At 39.9% G+C, this 25,217-nt stretch overlaps 1 protein-coding gene across 1 annotated transcript in view; it reads right to left on the reverse strand.

Moving 5' to 3' along the window:
• Nucleotides 1-2,271: 2,271 nt before the first annotated feature.
• Nucleotides 2,272-25,217, reverse strand: part of Psma8 (proteasome 20S subunit alpha 8) — a 37,370-nt gene continuing 14,424 nt past the window's right edge. Inside the window, exons 3-7 of the mRNA XM_021639929.2 lie at nucleotides 23,030-23,154; nucleotides 18,383-18,505; nucleotides 5,709-5,828; nucleotides 5,418-5,480; nucleotides 2,272-2,373 (exon numbers count right to left, since the gene is read on the reverse strand). Coding sequence (XP_021495604.1) covers nucleotides 2,272-2,373; nucleotides 5,418-5,480; nucleotides 5,709-5,828; nucleotides 18,383-18,505; nucleotides 23,030-23,154 — 533 coding nt within the window. The remainder of the gene's footprint in view (nucleotides 2,374-5,417; nucleotides 5,481-5,708; nucleotides 5,829-18,382; nucleotides 18,506-23,029; nucleotides 23,155-25,217) is intronic.

Consider the following 25,217-nt stretch of genomic DNA (forward strand, 5'->3'; position numbering starts at 1 on the left):
CTAGATCCTGTCAAGTTGACAATACAAACCATTACAAATCCAACTCTCGCCAATGTGCACCCAAACGTAACACTTTTAAGACCTAAACAGTTACCCAGGTCCCCATAGGCTTGTAGCCATGTCAGTATGCAAAATGCATTTACTCCAACTTCTAGTCTTCATCATCTTCATCAGTGTGTGCTAGCTAGTTCTATGTCAACCTGACACAAGCTTTGAAGTCTTCTGAGAGGAGGGAACCTCAATTAAGAAAATGATGAGCAGTGATATGGAAGTATTATCTAAATAAACTCTTTCCTCTCCAACTCGCTTTTTGGTCATGGTGTTTCATCACAGCACTGGAAACCCTCTCTAAGACACAGTTCCAACCCTGTTCAAAGGTCTACGTGAAGATTCTCTTGTTACCTTGTTTTTGTTTTTGTTTTTTTCTTCCAGAGCTGAGGACCGAACCCAGGGTCTTGCACTTGCCCACTGAGCTAAATCCCCAACCCCAAAGATTCTCTTGTAAGATTCATGATCTCTTACCTGTGACATCCTGTACAATTTCTCACTTATAATTTTCCTGTTTTATTCCCATCTTTTGTTTATGAAACATAAAATTTTTCATTTACTTTTTTAAATATCTGGTATTGTATGCTACGTTTTTTTTTCATAAAAGATTTTTTTTTTAAATTCTAAAACCATTAGCAACATAGCCTTTGTTAAATTCACAGATTGTAAAAGAAACATACTTTTAGCACTCACAAATTTGTAAAACTGGTTTATTTGTCATTGTAATCTCCTCTGGACACGGATCAGATCGTGTCCATTTCCACAATTGCTCAGCATGTATCCACTGAGATGAGCAGTATATGAAGGTCATTTGATATCACTGTGCCTTTAGCTTTCTTAGGACCACATATTTTTGTATAATGATGTCTCCACTCCTGGAAGTTTGCCTATTTTGACTTAGGAATCCACTTTGTATATGTATATGCAGATACATATTTGTATATATTTTTTAATTAAATTTTTATTTTTTATGTTAATTACAGTTTATTCACCTTGTATCCCAGCTGTAGCCCCCTCCTTCATTCCCTCCCAATCCCACCCTCCCTCATCTCCTCCCATTCCCCTCTGCAAGTCCACTGATAGGGGAGGTCCTCCTCCCCTTCCATCTGACTCTAACTTATCAGGTCTCATCAGATAAGTTAGATTTATCTGCATTGCCTCTGTGACCTGGCAAGGCTGCTCCCCCATCAGCAGGGGGCGGGGTGGATATGTGTATATTTATCTATGTATATATTTTTTCACTAACTATGAGATCTTCCATTATGTGCCAAAGAGAGGAACAAATTGAGTTGTTGACAAGTAATTATAAATGGTGATTAGTTCACCCTTTTTTCCCAATGACCCACTCTTTAAAGGAATCAATCTGTAAGTTAATCTCTTTACCAGCATTTATTAAATCATACAATAGGCAAGTTGTCAGGATAAAGATGAGTATAATCTGTAGCTCAGCCTTTGAGCCTCTAAATTAGAAGAGAAGAAAGACACAAAGAACCTCACAACACTAATCCCAAATGAAAATCATCGTGGCTTAATGCTTGTCTTCCACTATAAAGTCATAAGGACAAAAACTAAGTCTCCTGGGCATGGAAGTACACACCTGTAATCACTTGAGAAGTGGAGACAGGAGGATCAAAAATTCAAGGTCATCCTCTGGCTACAAAGGGTGTTTGAAGCCAGCCATATGAGAACCTGTCTTAAAAACGAAAAACCAACAAACTGAGCTTATTCTTGTCCCAATATTCTTAGTGTCCATCACACTAACTTGCAATCCTCCTGACTCAGCATATATAGATTTTGTTACATTGTTGACACTTCATCAACACATCGATGCTCTTACCATTCCTCAAGGAATGCAGCTCAGTATCATATCCAGTTTATTCTCAGATGACTAACTCCTTACCTAACCATGAAGAAGATACAAACTTCAAAAAAGTACCAGCTTTTAAAAACATCCTTTCCCCCCCTAGAATTTGCTTGTACGGAGAAAAGCAACATACTGGGCAAGTTCCACAGTATAATGTCAGGCTTATGTGGAATTGAGGAATTAAAAAAAAAAGTCTTCCCACTAACCTGTGTTGGAAGACAACCTATGGTTGAAGGAAACCTGGCATTCTTGAAGATGAACATAGAAAGCCTCAGAGGTTGGTTCCAACCCACCCATTTCTTCTAAAATCTCAGTAAGGAAGTCTAATCAGCACAAAACTTGGGCTTCCAGTGCTCATCCTAAGTTGAGGCTGACGACTTCTTTGATTTTTTCCTCTCTGCTTCCTCCTTCTCTTTTTCTATTTCAGTTACCTGCCATTCAATTTCTTTGGCACTAAACATCTGAAAAGAGAAAACATTAAAAAAAATTGCTGTTATACCAATACTTGAATATTTTCTATCTGTACTGTATAACTTCAGAAATGCAACAAAATGCCTCAATAAATACAAGATGATGTACTTATCTAATGAGGTTGATCTCAGGGCTGTGACATCTGGCATCATTGCAGGGCAGGGCCTGAGACTTCCTTAGACATCCTGTTGCAACAGGTAAATGCAAGGCTTGGTTCTGAGTAAAGACCTGAGTATTGAATCTCCTTCATCCTACTGCATGCTTCTTTTGCATAATTCAGCTATTGCTATGATTAGAGTGTGGGAGGGCCCCACAGGTTATTTGGGGCATTTGGTGACAAGCTGGTGTTGCTGTTTTGAAAACCAGTGGAACCTTTGAAAGGCAGGCCTTAGTTTTACAGCTTGGTGCCACTTCTTGTCCTGTCTCTACTTCCTGTTCTAGGGTTAATGTGAGGAGGTGAGGGAGGAGTTCTATCCTAGATTATGGGATGGAGGTAGAACTGACAGTGAGTGAATATGCCCGTGTACACACACCTGTGAGGATAGCACAAGACAGTCCTTTCGAGAAGCTGACCCTGCAGGCACTTGATCTCAGGACTTCAGGGCTAAGAGAAATTATTTGTGTTTTAAGCCACCCAGTCTATGATTATTCTATTACGGCCTCCCCAATTAAGACAAGCTTACAGTGATGTTATAGTCAACAATTGAGGGGTAAACAGTAAGTTCTAGAAACATAGCATGAACAAGGCAAGGAGACTGAGTATGGCATGGCTGGTCCTCCATAAAAGAGTCAACGGGATAACCAACCAACTCACTGGGGTACGGGAGGAGAGCCCGAGACACGTTCCCTGAGAGCTGTTCAGCTCACTATTGGCATCTTCTGAACAATCAGTGTCTTGCCTCACCTTCCATGTTGGTGGTTACTGCCTTCTTCCAGTGTATCCAAGATTTCTAGAGCTTGCTTATCATCTGTAACCTTTATGCAGCACCAAACTTTCTTTTTTTAAATTTTATTTTAAATAAGCCTTATTTTACTTGGGGCCGGGCAGATTTTTTCCCCTAAGCTTCCACCCAGCCCCCACCCTATGCCATCTCTTTTAATCATTCCTATCTGGGCTTCCCATCCATAATCCCAAACCACTTGCATTTCCTTCTGGGCCGTCCTCTCCAAGCCATTCTCAGAGTTCTTCCTCCCGGCCCACGTGGTTCTTTTCCTAGCCCACTGAACTCTGATTCTTCCTTCTGTCCTGCCTATCCCTGTCTCCCCCAAGCTTTCTTTCAATTTTGCTTCGCTAAAACTTATTTTTATTCGACCTTTAAAAACTGTTGACATTGCTCATAAAAAATATTTTGTGCCTAAAATTTACTAATAGTGTTTTTTTGGTGGTGGTAGTGTTTTTGTTTTTGTTTTATAGGTCAGGATCTCACTATGTAGACTTAACTGGCCTGGAACTCACTATGTAAACCAGGCTAGCCTTAAACTCACACAGCTTTGCCTGCCTCTGTGTTCTGAGTGCTGGGATTAAAACTATGCTTGCTCCACATTTCTTTGAGGTTTAAGGTCTTGCTATTAGCGATGGTTTGTCTAGAACTTGTGATCCACTGCTTTGGTCTCCCTACTCAAGTATAACAGGCATGTATCATGGTAGGTTATACAGCCATACTTGGATGGAATAATTACCAACCACATTTGTATACAAGAAAACTGAAAACTATTGATGGGAGCAACTTGCTCAAGGTCAGCCTGTGAAACAAATTAATCTGCTAGAGTGCAGACTCAGGTCAGTACACCTCTAAATGTTAAATCCATAGTTCTCTGCTCACTATGCAGCCTATCCTGAACTGTTTAACTTTTCTTCCAGCCAATGTTGTAGTATCAAGGATATACACATAACTTGTGTATGATGTCTACCCTAGCAGGCATGCAGCTGACGCAGCTACAGAAACAATCCTGATTTTTGTGGCTTCCGAGCCCTTCTGCTGTTGGTGTAGCTGTCCCTAAAGCCTTGTCAGAAAAGGTGAAAACTGAACCCACACCCATCTCCACAGCCTGTGTTCACAACCTGTTGTTTCTGTGAGGCTGTGCAGGGCTGCACCAAGGTCCTGTGCCCATTCCTCCATTCCTCTTGTTTACTGGAACTTTGCTCCTGTCCTAGCCTCTTGTCCCATCTGTTGGAAAAGTAGCAACACCCCCCCCCCGCCATTGTTCTACACAGTATTGAATCTGGCACAAATTTCTTCTGAAAATACTTTCCTTCAACCCAAAGGAAAACGTATGTAAGAATCAATCTTCTAAGCATATTTTAGTATAGTTTTCCATGTTTTGAGAGGTTTTGTACGTTCTATACAGAGTTCTATTGGCAAATTAAAGCTGACTGTTCTACCTCAGGCACAATAGGAAACCACATAACAAATGCTCTTTAGCCAACAAGTCCCTTGGCATGATCTGACAAGCTGCTCTGAGTATAACTTAAAATAGTTGAAGAAAGACATACCAGCAACGTTAGGGTTGTTACCAAGAACATGAAGACGTACGATAGTAGGGATTAAAATTTAGATGTGAAAAAGTCTCCAGGCATTTTCAAGTGAAATGCAGAGACAACTGATAAAAACCAGCACACAGGACCGAGGTATGTAGCTCAGCAGCCCAGCTCTTATGATGTATAAAGCCTTGGGTTAGATCCTCAGAGCAAGAGGGAAAACTGCAGTGATCAGAAAGCATGGATGTTTTCTTGCGTAGCGGAGGTAACAAGAGTTACCTCTGTGGGTGGGTGGACTGTAAGAGTTCCTACTCACAGGTATGAATACCAAATGGGCGATCTGTACAGTGCTCTCATCAACCTCTAAGCTGTCACAAAGCCAGGAGTAAGCACCTGCTTGCAATAACCCGCAAGATTAGCAACTCTCAGCCCAAACAGAAATCAGCATGGTGCACGGGATATAGCATGCTTGCAACAACAATTCACAGGTACCAATAGCATTTTAACTTCTACCAAACTATGGTAGTCGTATTTCTACTTTGGTCAGTATCTTACCTTCAGTGGCTCATCTCTTCTTATTACAGCCAGTTCAATGTTCTTTCCACCAGATTGGACAACCTAGTGTAGAGCAAGGATATGTGAGGACTTCTTCAGCTGGCTGGGGTACAGCTCAGTGGTACAGTGTGCCTGGCATGTGTGCCTGGCATGTGTGCGTGGCCCTGGGGTTGGTTCTTCAACACTACAAGCAAACAACAACCTACTTCTGAAAAATGTGTGTTTAATGAACAAAGTAGGGTAAATAAACCAAAAACAGATCCTCAGAACATATCTTATAAGGTCACTTACTTCAAGCAAAGCTTTTATTGCTAGTTTGATAGCTTCACTGTCATTTGAAATAGCATCTTCTGTGTAATTCTTTTCTAGAAATTCCCGGACAGTTTTAGCACTCCGGCCTATTGCATTTGCCTAGAAAAATTAAAACATAATTATTAATACATATTGTTAGCATGTGTGATCAGGCTTTTGGGGTTTACTTCGGTGTTGAATAATAGAATCACAAAGTGAAAACTTGATAAATATTTCAGGGACTTATTTGTTATTATGTGATTAATCCATTAATCCATAAAAGTAGGATCACTTTTCAAGTTTACTAATGCTTTGTCTTAGACAATGTTGTCTATGGTAACCTAATGGTAAGTTCCCAAGTTCTTTCTAACTAAAGAAGACTTAACAAGTTCAAACTCTAAAAACAAGGGCAGGAAAGCTGGTGTAAGTTTACAATAGAAAGTAAAAGGAGAGAGGAGAGGAAAAGGAGAGGGAGAAAGTAATGAATGAAGATGAGACATTAACCATTGATATTTATCTTTAGAAAGATGAAGCAAGAAGATCTTGAGGCTACCCTGGGCTACATACACAAGGTGGTGATTTCAGCTACATAATGAGACCCTTCCTCAGAAAATAACAAAATTATCAGTGAAACTGTGAAAAAAATGTATATGACTAGAACTGAGCACTGTTTTCTTAGAACTTAGGTTTAGCAGTCTCCTAACTACACATTATCTTTTATGATTCTCTAAACAAAAGGGCTTTTAATCCAACCACTATTTTAGTTATTCTTTATAAATGTTCATCAAATGATGGAAAGAAGCAAATGGGTTTTCCTGAATGCTACAGGTAGCATACAGGTAGCATTTCTTTTAATCTAGACCAAATATGCCGATCAGGAGAATTTACATAACCTAAGCACTTTATGTAAACAGGTAATCTGCTGAATATCTTAGGTGAATTATCTCACTTAAGCATGATGAAAACTTGATTGAACACAAATTCTTGGATGGACAAACAGAGAGGTAGAAGTTAAAATGGGGGCACTCAACTGTTCACATTTGGGTCCAGATAATTCTTTGTTGACCCCACTTCTGGATGTGGTGTCAGCCACCAGAGCTGGTTCCCTGCCCCCAGAACCACACCCAGAACAAAAACTAACTCACTGGCCCCCAGAAGCCATCAACTGGCCACAGCTCCTCAGTCGGGGGTGAAGGATCATGAAATCTTCCTTTTCCCCTACAGCCCATGTTAGAACCTTAACTTAATCTTGTACAGGCTACTGCAGTAGCCCTGTCACACCAACAGGACACTGTTTCACTCCAGTCCTCCTGATCTCTGTCTTTTACTATCTTTCTGCCTCTGAAACATTTCCTGGGTCTTAGGGTAAAGTGACAGATGCTCATTGGTAGCTGAGGACTCCTTAGACACTGATGCTCAGCACTATTATCAGCTGTGGGTTTCCACATTAATTACCATCCATTGCACAAACAAATATCTGTGATAGAAACATTTAGCAAACATTACTTTTAAGTATATATGTTCTCGGATATGCACATGAGTACACATGCCTACAGAAGCCAAATGATCTGTCACCTGAGTGCAGGGAAATGAACTCCGATCCTCTGCAAGGGCAGTATGCGTCCTTACCCTCCAATGTAAATCCTTCTGCCTAGCATGGTTACTGAGGCTCATTGACTTGCTTATCATGATTTTTTTTTTTTGGTAACTGGTTGTTTTCCAGAGGAAAAGTATATAGTAGTTTATCAGAAAAACTCCCTTGGTCCTGAAAGTCTCACAAACTCATCTCATAGGAACTCACCCTGCCACACACTGGTCTCAGAGGCTCTCTGAAATGGAAATAACACTCCTCACTCTTGCTTTTATTTTCCCCGCATCAAAAGCTAGTACCATGTGGGCCACACTGCCAAGTGCAACTGCCAACTTGAGATGTACCCTCAGCAGTCGCTTTTGTATGCCAAGGCCTTTTCCTGATGCAAGTTGGAAGCTTAGCTGAGGCCACCCTTCCCTTTGTTCCAGTATAGAACAGACCTCTCCTTAGGTATGCTAATCTCTGTAACAATTTCAACCTCTGTTTCAGCACATGCCTTCCTGCAACATTAAGCTGTCTAGTACTTATCTAATCTCTGTATTTTGAATTTCCTTCTGCACAAGGGAAATCAGTAATAATCATGCTACAGATTTAATGTTCTGCAGTATTCAAATTTCCTCCACCAAAGAAATTAGTCCAATATGTTTTAATTTAGCTTCAAGTAAGTTCTGAGGGCATGGGCAGAGGGCAATCAGATTCTTTGCAAATTATCTCAAAAAATGGCTTTGCATTAGTTACTTTTAGTTGCTGTAATTATATTCCAGGACCACAAGCAATTTATAAAACAGAGTTAATCTGGGATTATGGTTTCAGAGATTCAGTCTGTCATGGAGGGAAGTATAGAAGCAACCAGCAGGCAGAAGAGCAGAAGCAGGAAGCTAAGAGCTCACATCTCACAAGCATAATGCAGACTGGGATAAGTCTATGAAATCTCAAAGCCCATCCCCAGTGACAAACTTCCTCCAGCAAGGCCATACCTTCTGAAACTCCAAGACAGTGTTGTGGGGACATGACAGCCAGCCTTAACCTGATGGCTCTGACTGCCTATCCCTGTTGATTAGTGACACTTCTTCCAGAGTGCTCAGACCGATGTAATAATTTACACATAACTGCCCCTGTGATAGCTAAAGAAACTTAATATGGTACCAGGCATCCCTTAAAGGCCTTTAACCTTTTGCCCTGGAATGCCTATGAGCTCTTAGTGGCCTGCAGGTAAAATAAAGAATAGGATATTGGTGTTCCTGCTGTGCAATATTTAACTACTTGCTTTCTGCTTTTGCAAACTTGCTTTTATCACAGTGGGACTGCAATCAAATGGTCTTTTTATTACTATACAATGGGAAAGTGAAAACAATTGATAGGAGGAAAGCAAGTCTCTTGCCCAGCTCTGGATTCCATAGATAACTGTAATATACACCTTTAATATCCATCTTTATTAACTCTTCATTTAGTGCTCTTCAGCAGGGCATGCTGTCTGGCTCTAAGGCTGTCATCTTTCTGCTAGTAATAAGAATAAATTCATTTGCCAGGCATGCGTTTAATCCCAGCACTGGGGAGACAAAGGCAGGCAACTCTCTGTGAATTTGAGGCCAGCCTGGTCTACAGAGCGAGTTCTAGGACAGCCAAGGTTACACACAGAAATACTGTCTTGAAAAATAATTAAAAAAAAAGAATAAATTCATTTAATACAAATTTGAATTGAGTCTAAGTCTCTGGTCTTTCCCAGTGGATTCAAATGCTACAACAGTATCATCAACTGAGAATCAATTATTCAAAGAGGCAAGCCAATGGGGGGCAATTTATTCAAACCATGATATTTTACTCCCTGATGGCCATAAGCTCAAGGCCATATCATAATGCAAAATACATTTATAAGGTCCAACTCAAAAGTCCTCATAGTCTTTAATAATCCCAGTAGTAACTGAAAACTCCAAAAGTCTCTTCTTTTTAAAACTTCAAAGTCCCTTCTTGAGTCAAACTCTTAATTTAAACCCCCTATACAATTAAAAAAAAAACTTCCAAAATGCAACAGCATAGAATATATATTTCTGTTCCAAAAAGAAAAATTGGGTATGGTGATAAAATACTGGATCAGAAGAACATGGGAGCCCAGCAAAGCAAAACAACAAATCCTATAGCTCCATTTCTGGGTGTCTGGGACTTTAGTTTCAAAGGACGTATATGTCTCAGTCCTCCATCTTTGCTGCCTGCACCTCTCTCTTCCCCTCTTCCTCTTTTTCTCTCTCTCTCAGGCTAGTTCCACTCCTTGTATGCAATTCTCCTTAGCATGTGTCTCATATCTCTGACATCTCCAATATCTTGGGGTCTCTGTTAAGGGACAGCTGACTCCATTTTTTTCCTAGTTAAATAATATTACAATTTTATTTATTTCTATATTGTTTCTTACATTTTTTTTCCTCTCTAACCATGTCCTCAGGTATATATCATCTTGTTTTTTTGACTGTGATTCATGTAGAGGAATTTTAATCCAACAAGGAATCATATCCAAAGACCTTCTAGGTTTGTGTGATCTGGTTTGCATGACACATCTTTAATCCTCTGGCTGTACATGTTCTACTACACAATTTTAATCCTGAACAGTAAAGGTAAAATTAGTTTGTAGAAGGAAGCAGCCATATTTGAAATTGAGGGGCAGACAAAGTGATGAATCAGAGAAAGATTTGACAGAATGTGTCACAGATAGGATACGCCCAACTCTCATGAGAACAGACAGGAAAGAGAAGCTACTTAAGGGTAGCACAGTAGAGTGGAGACAGTAGAGTATGGTACAGTGGAGAGAGGGTGGAAAAGACAGTACATTAGAGAAAGGAGTAGAGTTGAGCACAGCAGAGAGTTCAGTAGAGAAGACAGTACAGAAAAACTGAGGACAGAACGGTACAGTGCAAGCAGTTCAATCAGTTCAGTGCAGTGGAGTTGAGTTGAGGTCAGTCAATTAGCAGTCAGTGTGGAGTCAGGTGAGTAGAGTTGAGTTTGGTACAGTTTGTGTCAGTTTGTGCAGTCAGTACAGTGTAATTCAGTTTGTGGAGTTCAGAGGCAGTTTTTCCAAGGAGAGCAGTAATTCAGTGAGAAGCTTAAAGAAGGCAGATTGAATCGATCAGCTTGGAAAAGAGTTTGAGCCAGACTAGCCGAGTTGAACCAGTCAGCAAGGATTCATAATAAGTTAGAAAGGGTGAGCTTATTTATCAGTAAGACTCTGAGATGACAATTAAAACAGGAAAATAAAAGTCACTTTTACAGAGACAAGTAATAAATTGTTTCCATTGTTTCATGGTATATTACAGGGACTATCTAACCACAAACCCATAACATGTACTTTTCCCATAATCACAAAAACAACTGCAAAATTCCACTTTTGTAACCACTTGCTCCCTTGCTATAAAGAAGTTTTTATAGCAAGTCTGGGCTGCTTCATTCTCTTATACATGAGGAGACTTTGAGTTTGGCTGGCTCATAAAAATAAAAATTTTACCTTGAAACACCTTGGTTTTAGCCCCTTTGTTTGCTTTGTTTTGTGTTGCTTTTGGCACTGTAACAGTCTCCACTGAAATCCACGCTTCACTTTTACAGTTTCATTTAACGGCCTTTCACAGTCATTTCATCTCTCAGACTCTCCTTGTCACGTTATCTAATCTCAGTGGCTCTCTGAAATCACGAAGGTAGGATCCACAGCCTCCTCAGTCTTGCATAGTCCTTATCTCTAAGGTTAGCAACACAGCAAGTTCTGCTGCCAGCTTAAGGAAGACCCTAGCCTCCCCTGAATCACATCTTTAGCAGCTTTCTGTATATTTTGTATTTCTTTCTGTCCCATTTGCTACTTTTCATTGTAGACCTGTACAAGCATTATCAACAATAGATTTAATATAATGTAGTCTTCAAATTTCCTCCACCAAAGAATAAGTCTACTACCTTTTAATTTAGCTTTGGTTAAGTTCTCCAGACAAGGAAGACAGCCAGATTATTTGCCAAAATACCACAAGAATGGCCCTGAGTATCTTTTCTTGAGGCAATTTGATCCCAGAAAGGACCAACTTCAGCTGACAAGTGCAAAATCTAGTTGAAGAACAATCAATCTTCCAAAGTAAAACCTGAATGTGTTTGACTTGCAGTTGCTATTGCTGCAATGAAACACCATAACCAAAAAGTGAGTTGAGGAGGAAAGGGTTTATTTGGATTATACTTCCACATTACAGTTCATTACCAAATGAAGTGAGGACAGGGGAGGATCCTGGAGGCAGGAATTGATGCAGACACCATGGAAGATTGCTGCTTACTGGCTTGCTCCTCATGGCTTGTTCAGCCTGCTTTCTTAAAGAACCCAGGACCACCAACCCAGGGTGGCATCATCTACTATGGGCTGGACCCTCTCCCGTTAATCACTAATTAAGAAAATGCCCTACAGGCTTGCCTGCATCCTGATCTCATAAAGATAATTTCTTAATCGAGTCTTCCTCTGCTCTGACGACTCTAGTTTGTGTAAAGCTGACATGAAACTAGCCAGCACAGTGTTCTCCTATGATAAGACAAAGAGAGGTAGCATTCTGGCTGCAGAACATGAAGAAATCAATCTCAAATCAACTGGGCATCATTCTCTCTGCTGTGTGTTCATAGTGCTAGAAGCACATCAGTGATCTTACCAAACTGGACCCTGCATGCTCCAATTCTTACCTGCCGGGGAAAATGTACCTACAGGTGCAACAGTGTCATGACCATTATGGGATAACTGACTACTTTCTGCTCTAGACCTCTTCACAGGAGGGACTCAAGTCTGTGCCATAATCCTCATCAAAAGCTCATGGCTAGGAAGCCAAACCCTAAGGTAAACCCTGCTATTAATATTTTGCTAAATGGTCAAACTGCCAAACTACCTTCTAAATATCTTTATACCCATTGACCTCAGCTATTCTCAAACGCTGTCAGAGAAGCATCTTTGTGCAGTGGGCAGGAGTCAATGGAGGGATTCAGAAGTGGTCAAAGTGCTCAGCCCTAAACAGGACATCTATATTCACCCCACTACCACCAAGGTTCAGAGAACATCATAGAAGATGAGGCAAACGAACAGAAGAACCATAGGCGAGAAAGGCTCCTGGGAAATGCTGGCTTTTGAACATAACCAGGCTAGTGCAAAACTGCCAGAGGCTATGGTTACTTACACAAGATAATACCAGAAAAGGTGGGGGTGGATATTCTCCAGGCCCCTCCCTCTACTAAGAAGCAACTAGCAGCAAATAGCTGGTGGAAGAAGAATCATTACTGAGGGTGTGGCCGCTGCTAGGTTGCCCATGCTGCAGTGCTTGGCCCCATGGTCAAGAGCATTAGTTAGACTTAGGTTATTAAAAAACAAACAAACACACATGTTGTTTGGAGGTTGGCAAGTGGGGGAGACATAAGGTAAGGGAGAAGGGAAATGAGGGGACTAGATAGGATCACATTTCATTGTAAATATTTATGAAAGACTGAAATGTGTAGGAATAAGAAACTTTATTTGTAATATATAAAATTAGTAATAATGTTTATAAATTTTGAAATATATAGAACAGAAAACAAGATAAGCCCAGTGTTTTTAACATGATGATTTAGATGTTTCTACTAAATTCGCTTCAGAAGCCATTCAGGGTCTGATAAGATGAGTCAGCAAGGATTTATGAAAATGTTTGTGGAGTCAATCTGGAGAGAAGAGTTCTGGCTCCAAAATCCACATCAAGTTGGAAAAGCCCACCTCCTCACCTTCATGTGAGCACTGTGGCATGCATGGGCTCACACACGCATATGCATGCACACACTAACGATGGCTTGGAGAGGGCACTCAGCAGTTAAGACTTCTTTTTGGCCTTGCAGCACAGAACCAATGTGGTGATTCACAACCATTCCTAAATCCAGTTCTAGGGGACCTGAAACTTCCTTCTGGCCTTCACGGAAACCAGGCGTGCACGTGGCACAAATAAATGCATGGAGACAAAGCATTCATAAACATAAAAAGGTAAATATTGTTTAAATATAAGAAACCTTTTTAGTCCCAAGGTTTTGCCTTTAAGGAATCAGCTTGTAAAGTAATTTCCGTAGACAATCAAGAGTTTGGAGGGGGAAGAGGCAAGATAAAGTGGCTCTAAATTAAAGCAGCTTGTAGGGAATAATTAACTGTAAAGTTAGCCACACTTAAAATAGCTACAGCGCTTTTTACAAGACCTGAAGGCATTTCTTTAGAGAAATGCCTCCCCCAAATACTTGGAACTCATTATACCCATTAACATCAAAAGAAAAACACTTGGAGAAATGTTTAATCTTAAAAACATAACATAGTATTTTATTTCTCCATTTTAAGCATTACGGCCAATGTTGAAAAGAGCAGAACATGTCCCCAAATCATCAGTACTGTTAGTGACCAGGCCTTAGACTAGAAATGATAGGATAATCTTTTCACTGAAAACCATTCACCCATGCCAGTGTTCATGCTCCACTCATTAATGTTTATCAGTGTTCCCTGTCAGCTAATTTTAATGTTTTAAAATGGAACTCTTTTTTTTTCTTTTTCTTTTTTTTCTTTCAAGACAAGATTTTTTTGTGTATAACCTTGGCTGTACTGGACTCACTTTGTAGACAAGTAATTGTAGACTAGCTTCGAAATCACAGAGATCCACCTTCCTCTGCCTCCCAGAATGCTGGGATTACAAATGTGTGCCATCATGCCTGGCTAAAATGCAAATCTTAAAGAAATAAACAGCAAGCAAAGAATCTTTCGATATAAAGTTTGAGAGGTAATAACAAGAGTGTACTAAAAAATTTATGAGTCATAACATAAAGAAAAAGACATTTATAAGCATAAATCATTTCTTAGGTACATATTTAGGTACCTACACTTTAGAACTGCTCACATATTCAATTTCTATGATTAAATGTTCAAAATATTATTTTAAAAATCAGTTAAACAGGATTATAGTATTAATAACCTGAAGGCCATATTTTCATCATAAAATATATCAGTGCTTACCATAAAACAAATCTGGAACGATCAGGTCACAAATTTTCTCTAAATACGTTTTTGTGTAAAAGAGGAAATAATTAGAAAAAATTATTTTTTAAAAATAAGAATTGAAATAAAAACTTTAAAGAGAATTGATAAGGCTTCAGAAGTTCAAGAGCATACTTCCAGCTGAGGTTCACGTTGACAACGTATGTACCTTCCTTCTCTCTTCATTAAGTAATTCATGCCCCTCTGGTATGTAGGATCCCAGCCCCTTGCACTAGTATTCCAATAATGTAAGACATGTACAACAACCCCTGATCAAAGCTCAATGGGACATGGGGAGACAGACAATAAACAAGGACATACTATATAAAAAAGCCCCTTGGTAGAAAACGGAAAATAAACCAGGAAGACAAGGACACTGGGAATGGGCTGTAGTAGCAGAAAGGCTGGTTAGGAAGGGAGTGCTCCAAAGAAAGGATGTAGCTAAGTGGACATCTCTGAGAAGAACGCTCAAAGCAGAGGGAAAAAAATGTGGGAAAAGATAAGACAAAAACTCTGAGGAAGAAACACGCTGTCATAGAAGAAGAGAAAAAAAAAAAAATGCCAGTATGGCTGAGCCAGGAGAGCAAGAGTGGGGGAGACTGCTAAGGAGACTCAGATAAAAGGGCCTGGATAACAGCTTTGGAATCTATTGGGAGTTACAGGGATTCAGGAGGAGATTTTGAACAGATCTGATTTAGCTTTTAACAGAATCATCCTGTTGACAATAAAACCATATACCCAAGCACAGAGATTGTGTGCTTTGTAAACAAAGCTAACCTACTCACCATTGGTCCTCCTTAGGTTCATTTATTCCTGCTAGAGATGAGCAGTTTATACTCCTAAATATCACTGAGCACGTCAAAGCACTTGTGTGCATTATATCTATTGGGATTTATCAAGTTATTGTTGAAAGAGATAACGTTCCAGGGTCCTGGGATGGTTGTTCTTGTCACTCTGACTGCATTAATGAACTGCAGGAGATACTTGTAGGGCACACGCTGCTGTGAGAATGAGGGCATTTTTAGACACAGCCAGATCGGAGCCTCTGACATGGTGAATGATTTATCCCACGAATGACTTCAACGTCTGAGAGACTACTAGGGTGTGGTAGGGCTGTGGAAGCAGAGCCTAGTAGGAAAGGTCGGTTATACCAGCTGTCTTTGGGGACACATCTTTCCCTGCCCCAGCCTGTTAGGAAACAGGCTGCCAGACTAGAATAGATTCATTTCTGTAATCCTGCAAGGTTGGAGGTCAAAGGCAATCCATGCAAATATTTTGTTCCTATGTCACGTGTGAGTAATGTTTCTGACTCGGGACATCTTAAATCTTTTACCATAAAATAGCAGCAAACTAATTTACATAGTATGTTCATACTATAAAATCAAGCCCAAACCCAATAATTAGAAATAAACATAGGCTGGTCAGTCGTGACGCACACCTTTGATCCCAGTGGTCAGGCAGCAGAGGCAGGCGGATCTCTGTGAGTTGAGGCCAACCTGGTCTATAAAGTGAGTTCCAGGAGAGCCAGGGCTACACAGAGAAACCCTATCTTGAAAACCATTAAAAAAAGAAAGAAAAAAAAAAAAAGGAAGCAAGCAAGCAAGCAAAAACAAACAAACAAACAAAACAAAACAAAAAAAACAAAGAAAGAAAGAAAAGAAAACACTGGGTCAATGTGAAAAAACTTAATTCATTTCAAAATAACACCCATTATGTTTGTTGCATTAGCCTTTTTGGTCTACTATTACACAATACCACCAACTAGGTGGCTTAAGGAACAAACACTTTTCTCAAAGTTCTCGAGGCTTGAATTATAAACTGCTTCCAGACAAGTGGGTTTTTTTTTTTTTTCACAATATCCTCACTTAGCTCCCCACTCTACCCCACCCCAACTTTGGAAAATACAGTTTTAAATAAAAACGTGCACTTACATTAACTCACTAGAATCTGAGTTATGTTCACCAGAATTCCGAAGTTGAAGTCCTATCCTTTCAATGTGTCTCGTTTTGAAGCTAGGGTGGCTGGTGAGCTAATTAAGGTTAGCTAAGGTTTTTAAAGAGGGATGTTTGTAAACTTTTGTGTCCCCCCAGACGAGACCCCTCAGCCACCGTCTCTATGTGAACATGCCAACAGGGCTAGAGGCCCATCCCAGGGCCCCACCTCTCTGAAGAGCCAAGGCAGTTAAGGACTGAGAGAGGCAGGGTTAGTCCTCCCCAGGCTTGAGACCCTGGTTGCTGTTCAAGACAAAACATACACATACAACAACAATGAATGGACTCAGCAGTTGTGTGTGTGTATATACATACACATGCATATGTAATGAACAAATATATTCACACAAACACACACATATACATATTTGTGTAACAAGAATAAAGAGTAAGAGGTCATAAATTTGAGAAGGAGCAGAGGTAGGAAGAAGGTATTAGAGGGAGGAGAGGAAAGAGGGAAAATGATGTAATTATACTTACTTAAAAATAAAATATGTGCCTGTAATCCCAGCACTCAGGAAAGCAGAGGCAGGAGGATCTCTGTGAGTTCAAGGCCAGCCTGGTCTACAAAGGGAGTCCAGAACAGCCAAGGATACACAGAGATACACTGTCTCGAAAAAAAAAAATTTAAAGTAAAATTCAGGAGCAGAGAGATGCCTCAGCAGTTAAGAGCACTCTCTGCTGTTCCCGAGAACCTGGGTTTCATGCCAGCACCCACATGGCAACAGAACCACCACCTGTGGTCCAGTTCCAAAGGATGTGACGCCATCTCCTGGAGTCAGACATGTCACAGTACACAGAGGTGCACAGACATGAAAGCAAAACACCCATGCACATAAAAAATACATCTTAACAGAAAAGTTGAGTGCACACACATGCACAAACACATGTGCACACACAAAAGCAGAATGTCTATGTGTTGTTTTGAAATACTATTAATTTAGTTGAGTTATAGCTTCACTCAAGTGTTAAGAAATTAATGTCCTTCTCAGTGAAGTGTTCCTGTTCCACTCAAGGTAATTGTGTTTTAAGTCACTTGCAGGTTGGAATCTGGAACCTCACGAGGAAACTTTTTAAACTGTTTTCACTAAGGACTCTTGGCTACAGTGGTACATGCCTCCAACCCCAGCAGTCAGGAAGCTGAGACATGAGTTCTACACCAGCGTGACCTACAGAAAGAGCCTGTCTAAAAACGTCAAGGGAGGTATTCTGCAACAAGAGTACCTGATGCAGAAAAGCAATTCCACATATTATATAAAGATTACTGCTAAACACTAACACATCATCCGACTCCCCTAGAAGAGAGGACATGGGGGTGGGAAGAGACAGCTCAGCAGTTAAAAGTGCACTCACATGGTGGCTTACACCATTCCGGAGGAGCTGACTCCCCTTCATGGCTTCTGAGAGCACTGGGAATGCACTGGTGCACAGACATACATGCAGACAAAACATGCACACACATGAAAATAAATACATATTTAAAAGAATAGTGGACAAATTAAATATTTCACTTGGAAATCAGACTCAGAAAGACAAATACTAATTTTCTCCCCACAAAACACATAAGAGTAGGACTGTTAAGTAGAAACAGGTAAGAAACAGGGAGGGTAATTTAGAAGAACAAATATGAATGGGGTCCAATGATATGCATATATGAAAATGCTAATAGAACTCAAACTTCAATGTGTTTTTTTTTGTTGATCTGTTTTGGGTTTGTTTTGTTTCTTTTCTGAGACAAGAGCTCACTCAGGCTGACCTGAAACTCACTGTGTAATCCTGGCTGCCCATGAACGCCTACCATTTCTCTGGCCCTAGCTTCTTAAAAGTTGGGATTACAGGCATGCACCACCAGGACTGGCTTAAACCCAGGCATTTCCCTATTCTAAGCCATCATTCTGAAGAGTTAAATTACTACAATGTATAGTCTATGTCACCATCAATATTTTAATATAACAATTCTGTCATGTCTGAAAGCAATAAACCATTTGCATTTATTATAGTTTTGCAATAAATTAATGCATTTATCTGACAACTTAAATGAAAAATGAATAAACTCATTACTCACTTTCCAAGCATGGTAAGTACCAGAGGGATCAGTCTGATACAATCTTGGGATACCATCATCATCAAATCCTACAATTAAGGCTGAAATACCAAAAGGTCTTCGTCCATTGCTCTGGGTATATTTCTAAAAAATAAAATTTATTTTTACTGTAACACTGTCATAGTTACAATCTTATTCTATTGCTGTGAAGAGACATCATGACAAAGGCAATTCTTATAAAAGAAAGCAATGAATTAAAGGCTTGCTTACAGTTTCAGAGGCTTAGTCCATTAGCATTGAGGGAGACCTGAGTGGTGCTGGAGAAGTAGCTAAGAGCTACATCCTGATCTGAAAGCAGAGAAGGGGTGGGGGAGTAGAGAGGGAAAAGAAGAGAGAGAGGAGAGAGAGACAGAGAGAAAGAGACTGGGCCTTGGAAACCTCAAAACCTAACCCCTGGTGACAAACCTCTTCCAATAAGGCACACCTCCTAATTGTTCTAATACTTTCAAATAGAACCACTCCCAGGCGACCAGGCATTCAAATATAAGAGCCTATGGAGGCCATTCTTACTCAAACCACTGCAAACATTATCAAATAAAATTTTAGTAACTAAATCATTGCCATCAAAATTATCTAAACTCTTCTGATTTTTTAAAAATATTTTCAGTACTTTTAATGATGTGTATGTCTGTGTCATCATAGGGTATGCACATGTGAGTGGAGGGATCTTGGAGCCCAGAGGCATAGGCTCCCCTGGAGCTAGAGTTACAGGTTGTTATGAGCTGCTAGGACCCAAACTCCCAATCTCTGGAAGAGCAGTAGGTGCTCTTAACCACTGAGCCAGCTCTGCAGATCCTCCTTTTCTGTTTTTGTTGTATACATTTTTAGTGTTTCTTGACTGCTGTTTGTTCATGACCTTTTAAAGAAATCATGGATATAATCGATAAAATATAATCATAAATTTGCTTACATATCTTGGTTTTCTTAAAAGAGCCCTACTCAACTTTTATTATTTCCCTTGTTTTTTTCAACACAGGGTTTCTCTGTGTACCCTTTGCTGTCCTAGACTTGCTTTGAAAACCAGGCTGGTCTTGAGATCCCACTGCCTCTGCCTCCCCGAGTGCTGGGATTACAGGCGTGTGCAACCATGAATTTTATTTTTATTTATTTTTTTCTCATTTTTATTTCCAAATTTTTAAATTAAAAGTGTAGGTTGCCATACAAACTAATGTGGCATTTTCATACATGTGTGACATCAACTTTGGTCTAAGTCATTCCTTTCCTCTACAGTGCTCCTACTTCCTTACCCTCCTTTTACTGGGTGCCTTCCTTTCCTCTTCTACTTTCATGACAAATGGAGTTCATTCTTCAGCCCACCCAATATGTATGTGTAATAATTTGAATAAAAATGGTCCCCATAGGCTCATATATTTGATTTGACTATGTTATAGTCATCAGGGAATGGCACTATTTGAGGACGTCTGGGAGGTGTCACCTTGTTAGAGGAAGTGTGTCACTGGGATGAAAGTTGGGGAACTCAAATGCTTAAGTCATACTCTGTGTACGTCTCTTCCTGCTCTGCTCATCTGGATGTGGGCCTCTCAGCATCTTCTGCAACACTGTGTTGGGCTGGATGTCTCCACGCTTCCCACCATGATGACAATGTAAGCAAGCCCCCATTAAATGCTTTCTTTTGTAAGAGTTGCCATGGCCATGGAGACTCTTCTCAGCAATAGAACCATGACTAAGACAGCATGCAATCTCCCTGAGCAGAAGAGAACTGGGCATTTCTTCGCTCGTCAGGGAAGCTGGGTTAACAAGCTGTACTGTGGAAGCACATCATTGTTTGTCTGAGGGACACTGCAGTTCTTGTTAGGGAATGCTCCTACTGGATGTATATCGATATCAAATATGCCCGGCTCACTGTACTTTGTGTCATCTCCTTCAGTCCCAAGAAAAGGGATCTTTTGTTTCTCCTGAAGAAAAGCACATGTTTCCCTACAGACAATGGAACACTGAAACCAACTACATTTCTTATTACTTTTGTGACTCGGAACTTCCTGGATTTGTGCTCCACAGAGTGAGTGGCATTCTCACTGAGACGGGTCTATGAAGAGGCAGCCCTGATGGAAAGCTAAGGACTGAATACACAGGTAAGACCTCGGGGTGGGTGTGGCTCTGTATACTTCTGAGCTTTGAGACAGCTGTTTAGTGGCTTTCTTTAAGTCTTAACTACATATGGGATCTATTCTCTCAGTTTTCAAGTTTATTACATTACATGTTTTACAAGCAAAGTTTGATTTTGAGTGCAAACAAGTAAGCTGTGAACATAAAGACCTCTTTTAAAATAGGAGTTATAGTTGATTCCTCTGTATGGTTTAATACTCTAGTTTGCTCCAAGGTATGAAGTCGATGCATTTACATATTATTTTAGAAGAAAGGCCTTTTTATTTTAGTTGTTTAATCTTTTCATTTTAGTGAAAAGGTAATATGAGCAAGTTAAATATGTAAGGTATACATGAGCTATCTCTGGCCCAGAGGCCCGGGCTGACTTAGAACTGATTGCCACTGTCTTACAACTGTGTTTCTATAGTCTATTCACAAGGCCTTGATTTCTCTAGAAGAGACCTAAAAAACACACTTAAGAACCTTGTATGTGAGCTGTTCTGTGTCTTGATTTTTGGTAGATTCTTTTTTAACAACGGGGAAAATTAAAACAAAATACAAAAGTAACAATACAAAAATTTTGGAATTCCTTCTAAAATGAAGTAACAAGCTTTTAAAAACCAAAACAGCTATTTGATATATGTCATTCATCTCAAAACTTTAGTATTTGGATTTTCAAAGTGTCCATAAAAAAACCCTCCACGTAGAACCAGGGTATCTTTCCTGCAACAGTAGCTAACGGTGCAAGCCAGCAATGAGGGTGGCATTCTAAAGCTCACTCTCACATAAGGAAATGCAAGGAAAACAAACTGAATACTTTCTTAAAGGCAGCAAGAGGGAGGAAAGCCAGGATTTAATCTTAAAAATTACAGCTTTTACAGACTACTCTTTCCAAACTGCTCATTAACAGAGGGCTGGCTGAAGAAAATAGGTCTGCATCCACAGAATGCTCTAACCACAAAGAAACACCGAATTCTGTCTTTGTAGGATAATGAAAGGAACTGGAAGCAATCATATCAAGTGAATTATTCCAGTCTCAAAGAGACAAAAGTATATATTTTCTTGTATTTTGGTTTCTATATTATATATAGACACATAAAATCATGCATGTACAAATGACATGAAAGTAGCAGTGAAACTGCAGAGGAAGAGAAGGCATTAGCAGGAGCAGGGTAAGAAAAGGAAGGGTGGGGATAGGATTGACGTGGGAGAATTTGCTCAGTAGATAGCATATACTCACATGAATGTCCTTAAATTCAGAAACAGATTTGAAAAAAGGCATGTAGGCCTGGTAAGGAGGCTCAGTGGGTAAGGCGCTTGCTGACAAGCCTGACCTGAGCTTTGTCACCAGGACCCACTTGCTGGAAGAGAACCAAATCCTGCAGACTGTCCTCCGTCCTTGTATTGTGATACATGTCACTGTCACTGCACCCGGAATAGTATAATTACAAATATTTTTAAAGAGAACAGAAATTGACACAAATCTGTACAGGGAGCATCCTGTTCAAGGAGGTTAGGCGATAAAAGCAAAACAACAATGTTCCTGTTGAAGGACAATTTGCACAAGTAGAAATGAAAACAGCGAATCAATGTGGGAAAATTCCATCTCACTAATTGTAAAACACAAATTAAAGCAACTATTACATTACACAACACTCATTTACAAAAGAAAGAAAAATGGAAAACTCAGCATTGATGAGTCCTCTGGGATAGTTAGTTGCACAATAAAAATGGGTTCACTCTTTCTAGACAGCAGTTTGGCACATATAACAAAAGCCTTAAAATCAATTATAACCTTCAATCTAGTAACCCCTTACTTAAAACCTAATTTAATAATATGTTTTAAAAAGAAAAACAAGCCATGAGCAAACCAGAATAATGTTATGGGGGGAGAAGAAGGAGAAGAAGAAGAGGAAGAGGAAGAGGAAGAGGAAGAAGAGGAAGAGGAGGAAGAGGAGGAAGAAGAAGAGGAAGAAGAAGAGGAAGAAGAGGAAGAAGAAGAGGAAGAAGAAACTGAAGTGATGCCTATTTTCAAATTACCAACAGTTTCCAACATTACAGTTGTGAAAGAGTACCCAAAAAGGACAGTCTGTGCCACATACAAAGTACACACACAGCAAGTGAAAAATCAGCCCTGAATGCCACTGTTACTCTTGGCATTCAGTAAGTCTAAGATCAGATGTATTTTGGTTTGCAGGTGACATAATATTGCTTTGGAAAACTTTAGGGAATGACATTTTTATTGTGTCTCCATAAGTATAAAAAATGTTATTTGAAAATTGGACATTCTCTAAAAAAAAAATTAAGAAGTCCAAGAATCAAAACTGATTTGGTTTCTGGTAATTTTACCTAAATAAGTGCATGAGGTAATTCTGAGAATGAAAAAGAAACTTAACACACTTAGTAGATTCAATACCTGGAGCTTCTGTGGTATTTCTAAGATAGGACCAATGACAGCGGAAAACAGAAAGCTGAAGAACTGTGCTGAGAGTCTCAGCTCACCTGCTTTAGTGTCGCTATGAAGCGAGTTATATACTCCACAGTGACTGGGTCCTCCACTGTAAGCTTATGGCTCTGGCACTCCACCCGTGCCCTGTTGATTACTACTCTGGCATCAGCTGTGAGGCCTGTAAAGACAGTCAAAACTTCAGAGTCTATGCATTCTCAAGATATATTTACCTTGTCAAAGGTTTTACTTTTAATAGCATCATTCCTTGATGAAGAAAGTAGGAAATAGCATGTCCCTTGATTGTGATTTATTTCCTTTTTAAGATTCAATTCCAAACACCCATTTCATTTGTAAAGGAAATAGTAAACGGTTTGCTTTAAATACTATTTGTAAGCTGGATATCTTTTCCTTATGAGAGCAAGAACAATATTCTATCCTGAAGCATATAAGCATTGTACTCAAATTACATTTAATAAAACTGTGATATATTGGGGCTGGAGAAATGGCTCAGTGGTTAAGAGCACAGCCTGCTCTTCCTTAAAGGACCCAGGTTCAATTCCCAGCATCCACATGGCAGCTCACAATTGTCTACAACTTCAGTTCCAGGGATTCTAATACCTTTGTACCAATGCACAGAAAATAAAATTAAACAAATTGTTAAAAAAAAACTGTGATATATCAATTTTCAATTTTTTTTGTCAAAATGAAAACTTTGAAAATCAAAGCTATTAAGACAGACAGACCTCTGATTGAGCTTCTAAAATATCCAAATAACTCATGATTAATGCTCAGCATGTCTATAAGGAGAGAGTATGTGTTCTAGCTGAAGCCAGCGACTTAGTACAACATCTCACCAATGTAATAATAGTTCAAGTGTTCACAAAAGGACTACACTGGTATCACTTTTCTATGGCCATTTTGTTTCTTTTACCACTTTCCTTTTTTTTTTTTTTTTTAAGGTTTATTTTCTTTGTTTCTTTCTTTTTTTCTTTTCTTTCAAATTTTTGAGAAAGAATTTCTCTGAATAGCTTTGGCTGTCCTGGAATTCTCTCTGTAGACCAGGCTGGCCTTGAACTCATAGAAATACACCTGCCTCTGCCTCCCTAAGTGCTGGGATTAAAGGCGTGCACTATCACTGCCCGGCTGATTTATTTTATTTTCAAGTGTGTGTCTGTGTGTGTAAATGCAGCTATGCAGCTACCTGAAGAGGACGAAAATGGATCAGATCCTCTAGAGTTGGATCTGCAGCAGTTGTGAGCTGACCTGGGCATGGTTGCTGGGAACCAACTCAAGCCTCTGCAAAAGTATTACACGTTCTTAAATGCTGAACCATCTCCAGGCCTCTTTCACTACTCTTTTAACATCTATTAGACTGTACTCAAAACTGCACGGAAACAGCACTTCTCACATAGCCGCTGTTCTTTATCAATCACAAGCATTTATCTTCTCCATCATGTCAAACCTTGTTGCTATGTATACTTGGCTCATCTTCACATCTTGAAAACAGGAGAACGGCAGAAAATAGAGCTGTCTGAATATGCCACTGTTCAAAATCACCCTGCCACAGGTGAGTTTGTGAGTGTCAACTCTGGCCAGATATTTCAGGAAGAGAGAGTAACTCTCTGTACAGAAGTTAGTAATGAAAAACAAAGGACTAGCAGGAGATGGCCTAAACTACCCTTGGGTTCAAGTTTCATGAGGTAGAAATAGTTCAGATCAGCTACTTGAGACTGTGCTGTCTTTATAAGGTGAGCATGAGCCACAACTTGAGAAATATTTGCATTCGAATACATAGAGCCAGTGCCAGGGGGACGGCTCAGAGGATGGATGTCTGTGACACAAGCACGGCAAAATCAACTGACTGCCGTACTGGCAGCCTAAACGTATCCGGGTCACACCAAATCCTTCCACTACATTTAAAACTTGTGAAAACAGTGTGCTGGCTCCATTTCAGCAGGACTGCGTGACTTGCTTGTGACTGGGCTGAGAGCAGGCTGTGTCCTACCCGCCTGCACACTTGGCTGCTCTTTGCTCTCCAGCCTCCCTTCACGATTCCTGCTGTTTTTCCTTTCTCTTTTCTGAATGAAGTTGGTTACAACTCCTATTTTCGCTCCTGGAGTCACAGAGACACTTTCCAATCTGTTGCCTCATTCCAGATACCATTTCAACTCAGTGCGTCTAACAATTCTTTGTAGAATCCATAGGATCGTCTACTAGACTGTTACCTGTGATCAGAGATTA

Source organism: Meriones unguiculatus, chromosome 2 (assembly GCF_030254825.1).
Source record: "Meriones unguiculatus strain TT.TT164.6M chromosome 2, Bangor_MerUng_6.1, whole genome shotgun sequence".
Taxonomy (NCBI): domain Eukaryota; kingdom Metazoa; phylum Chordata; class Mammalia; order Rodentia; family Muridae; genus Meriones; species Meriones unguiculatus.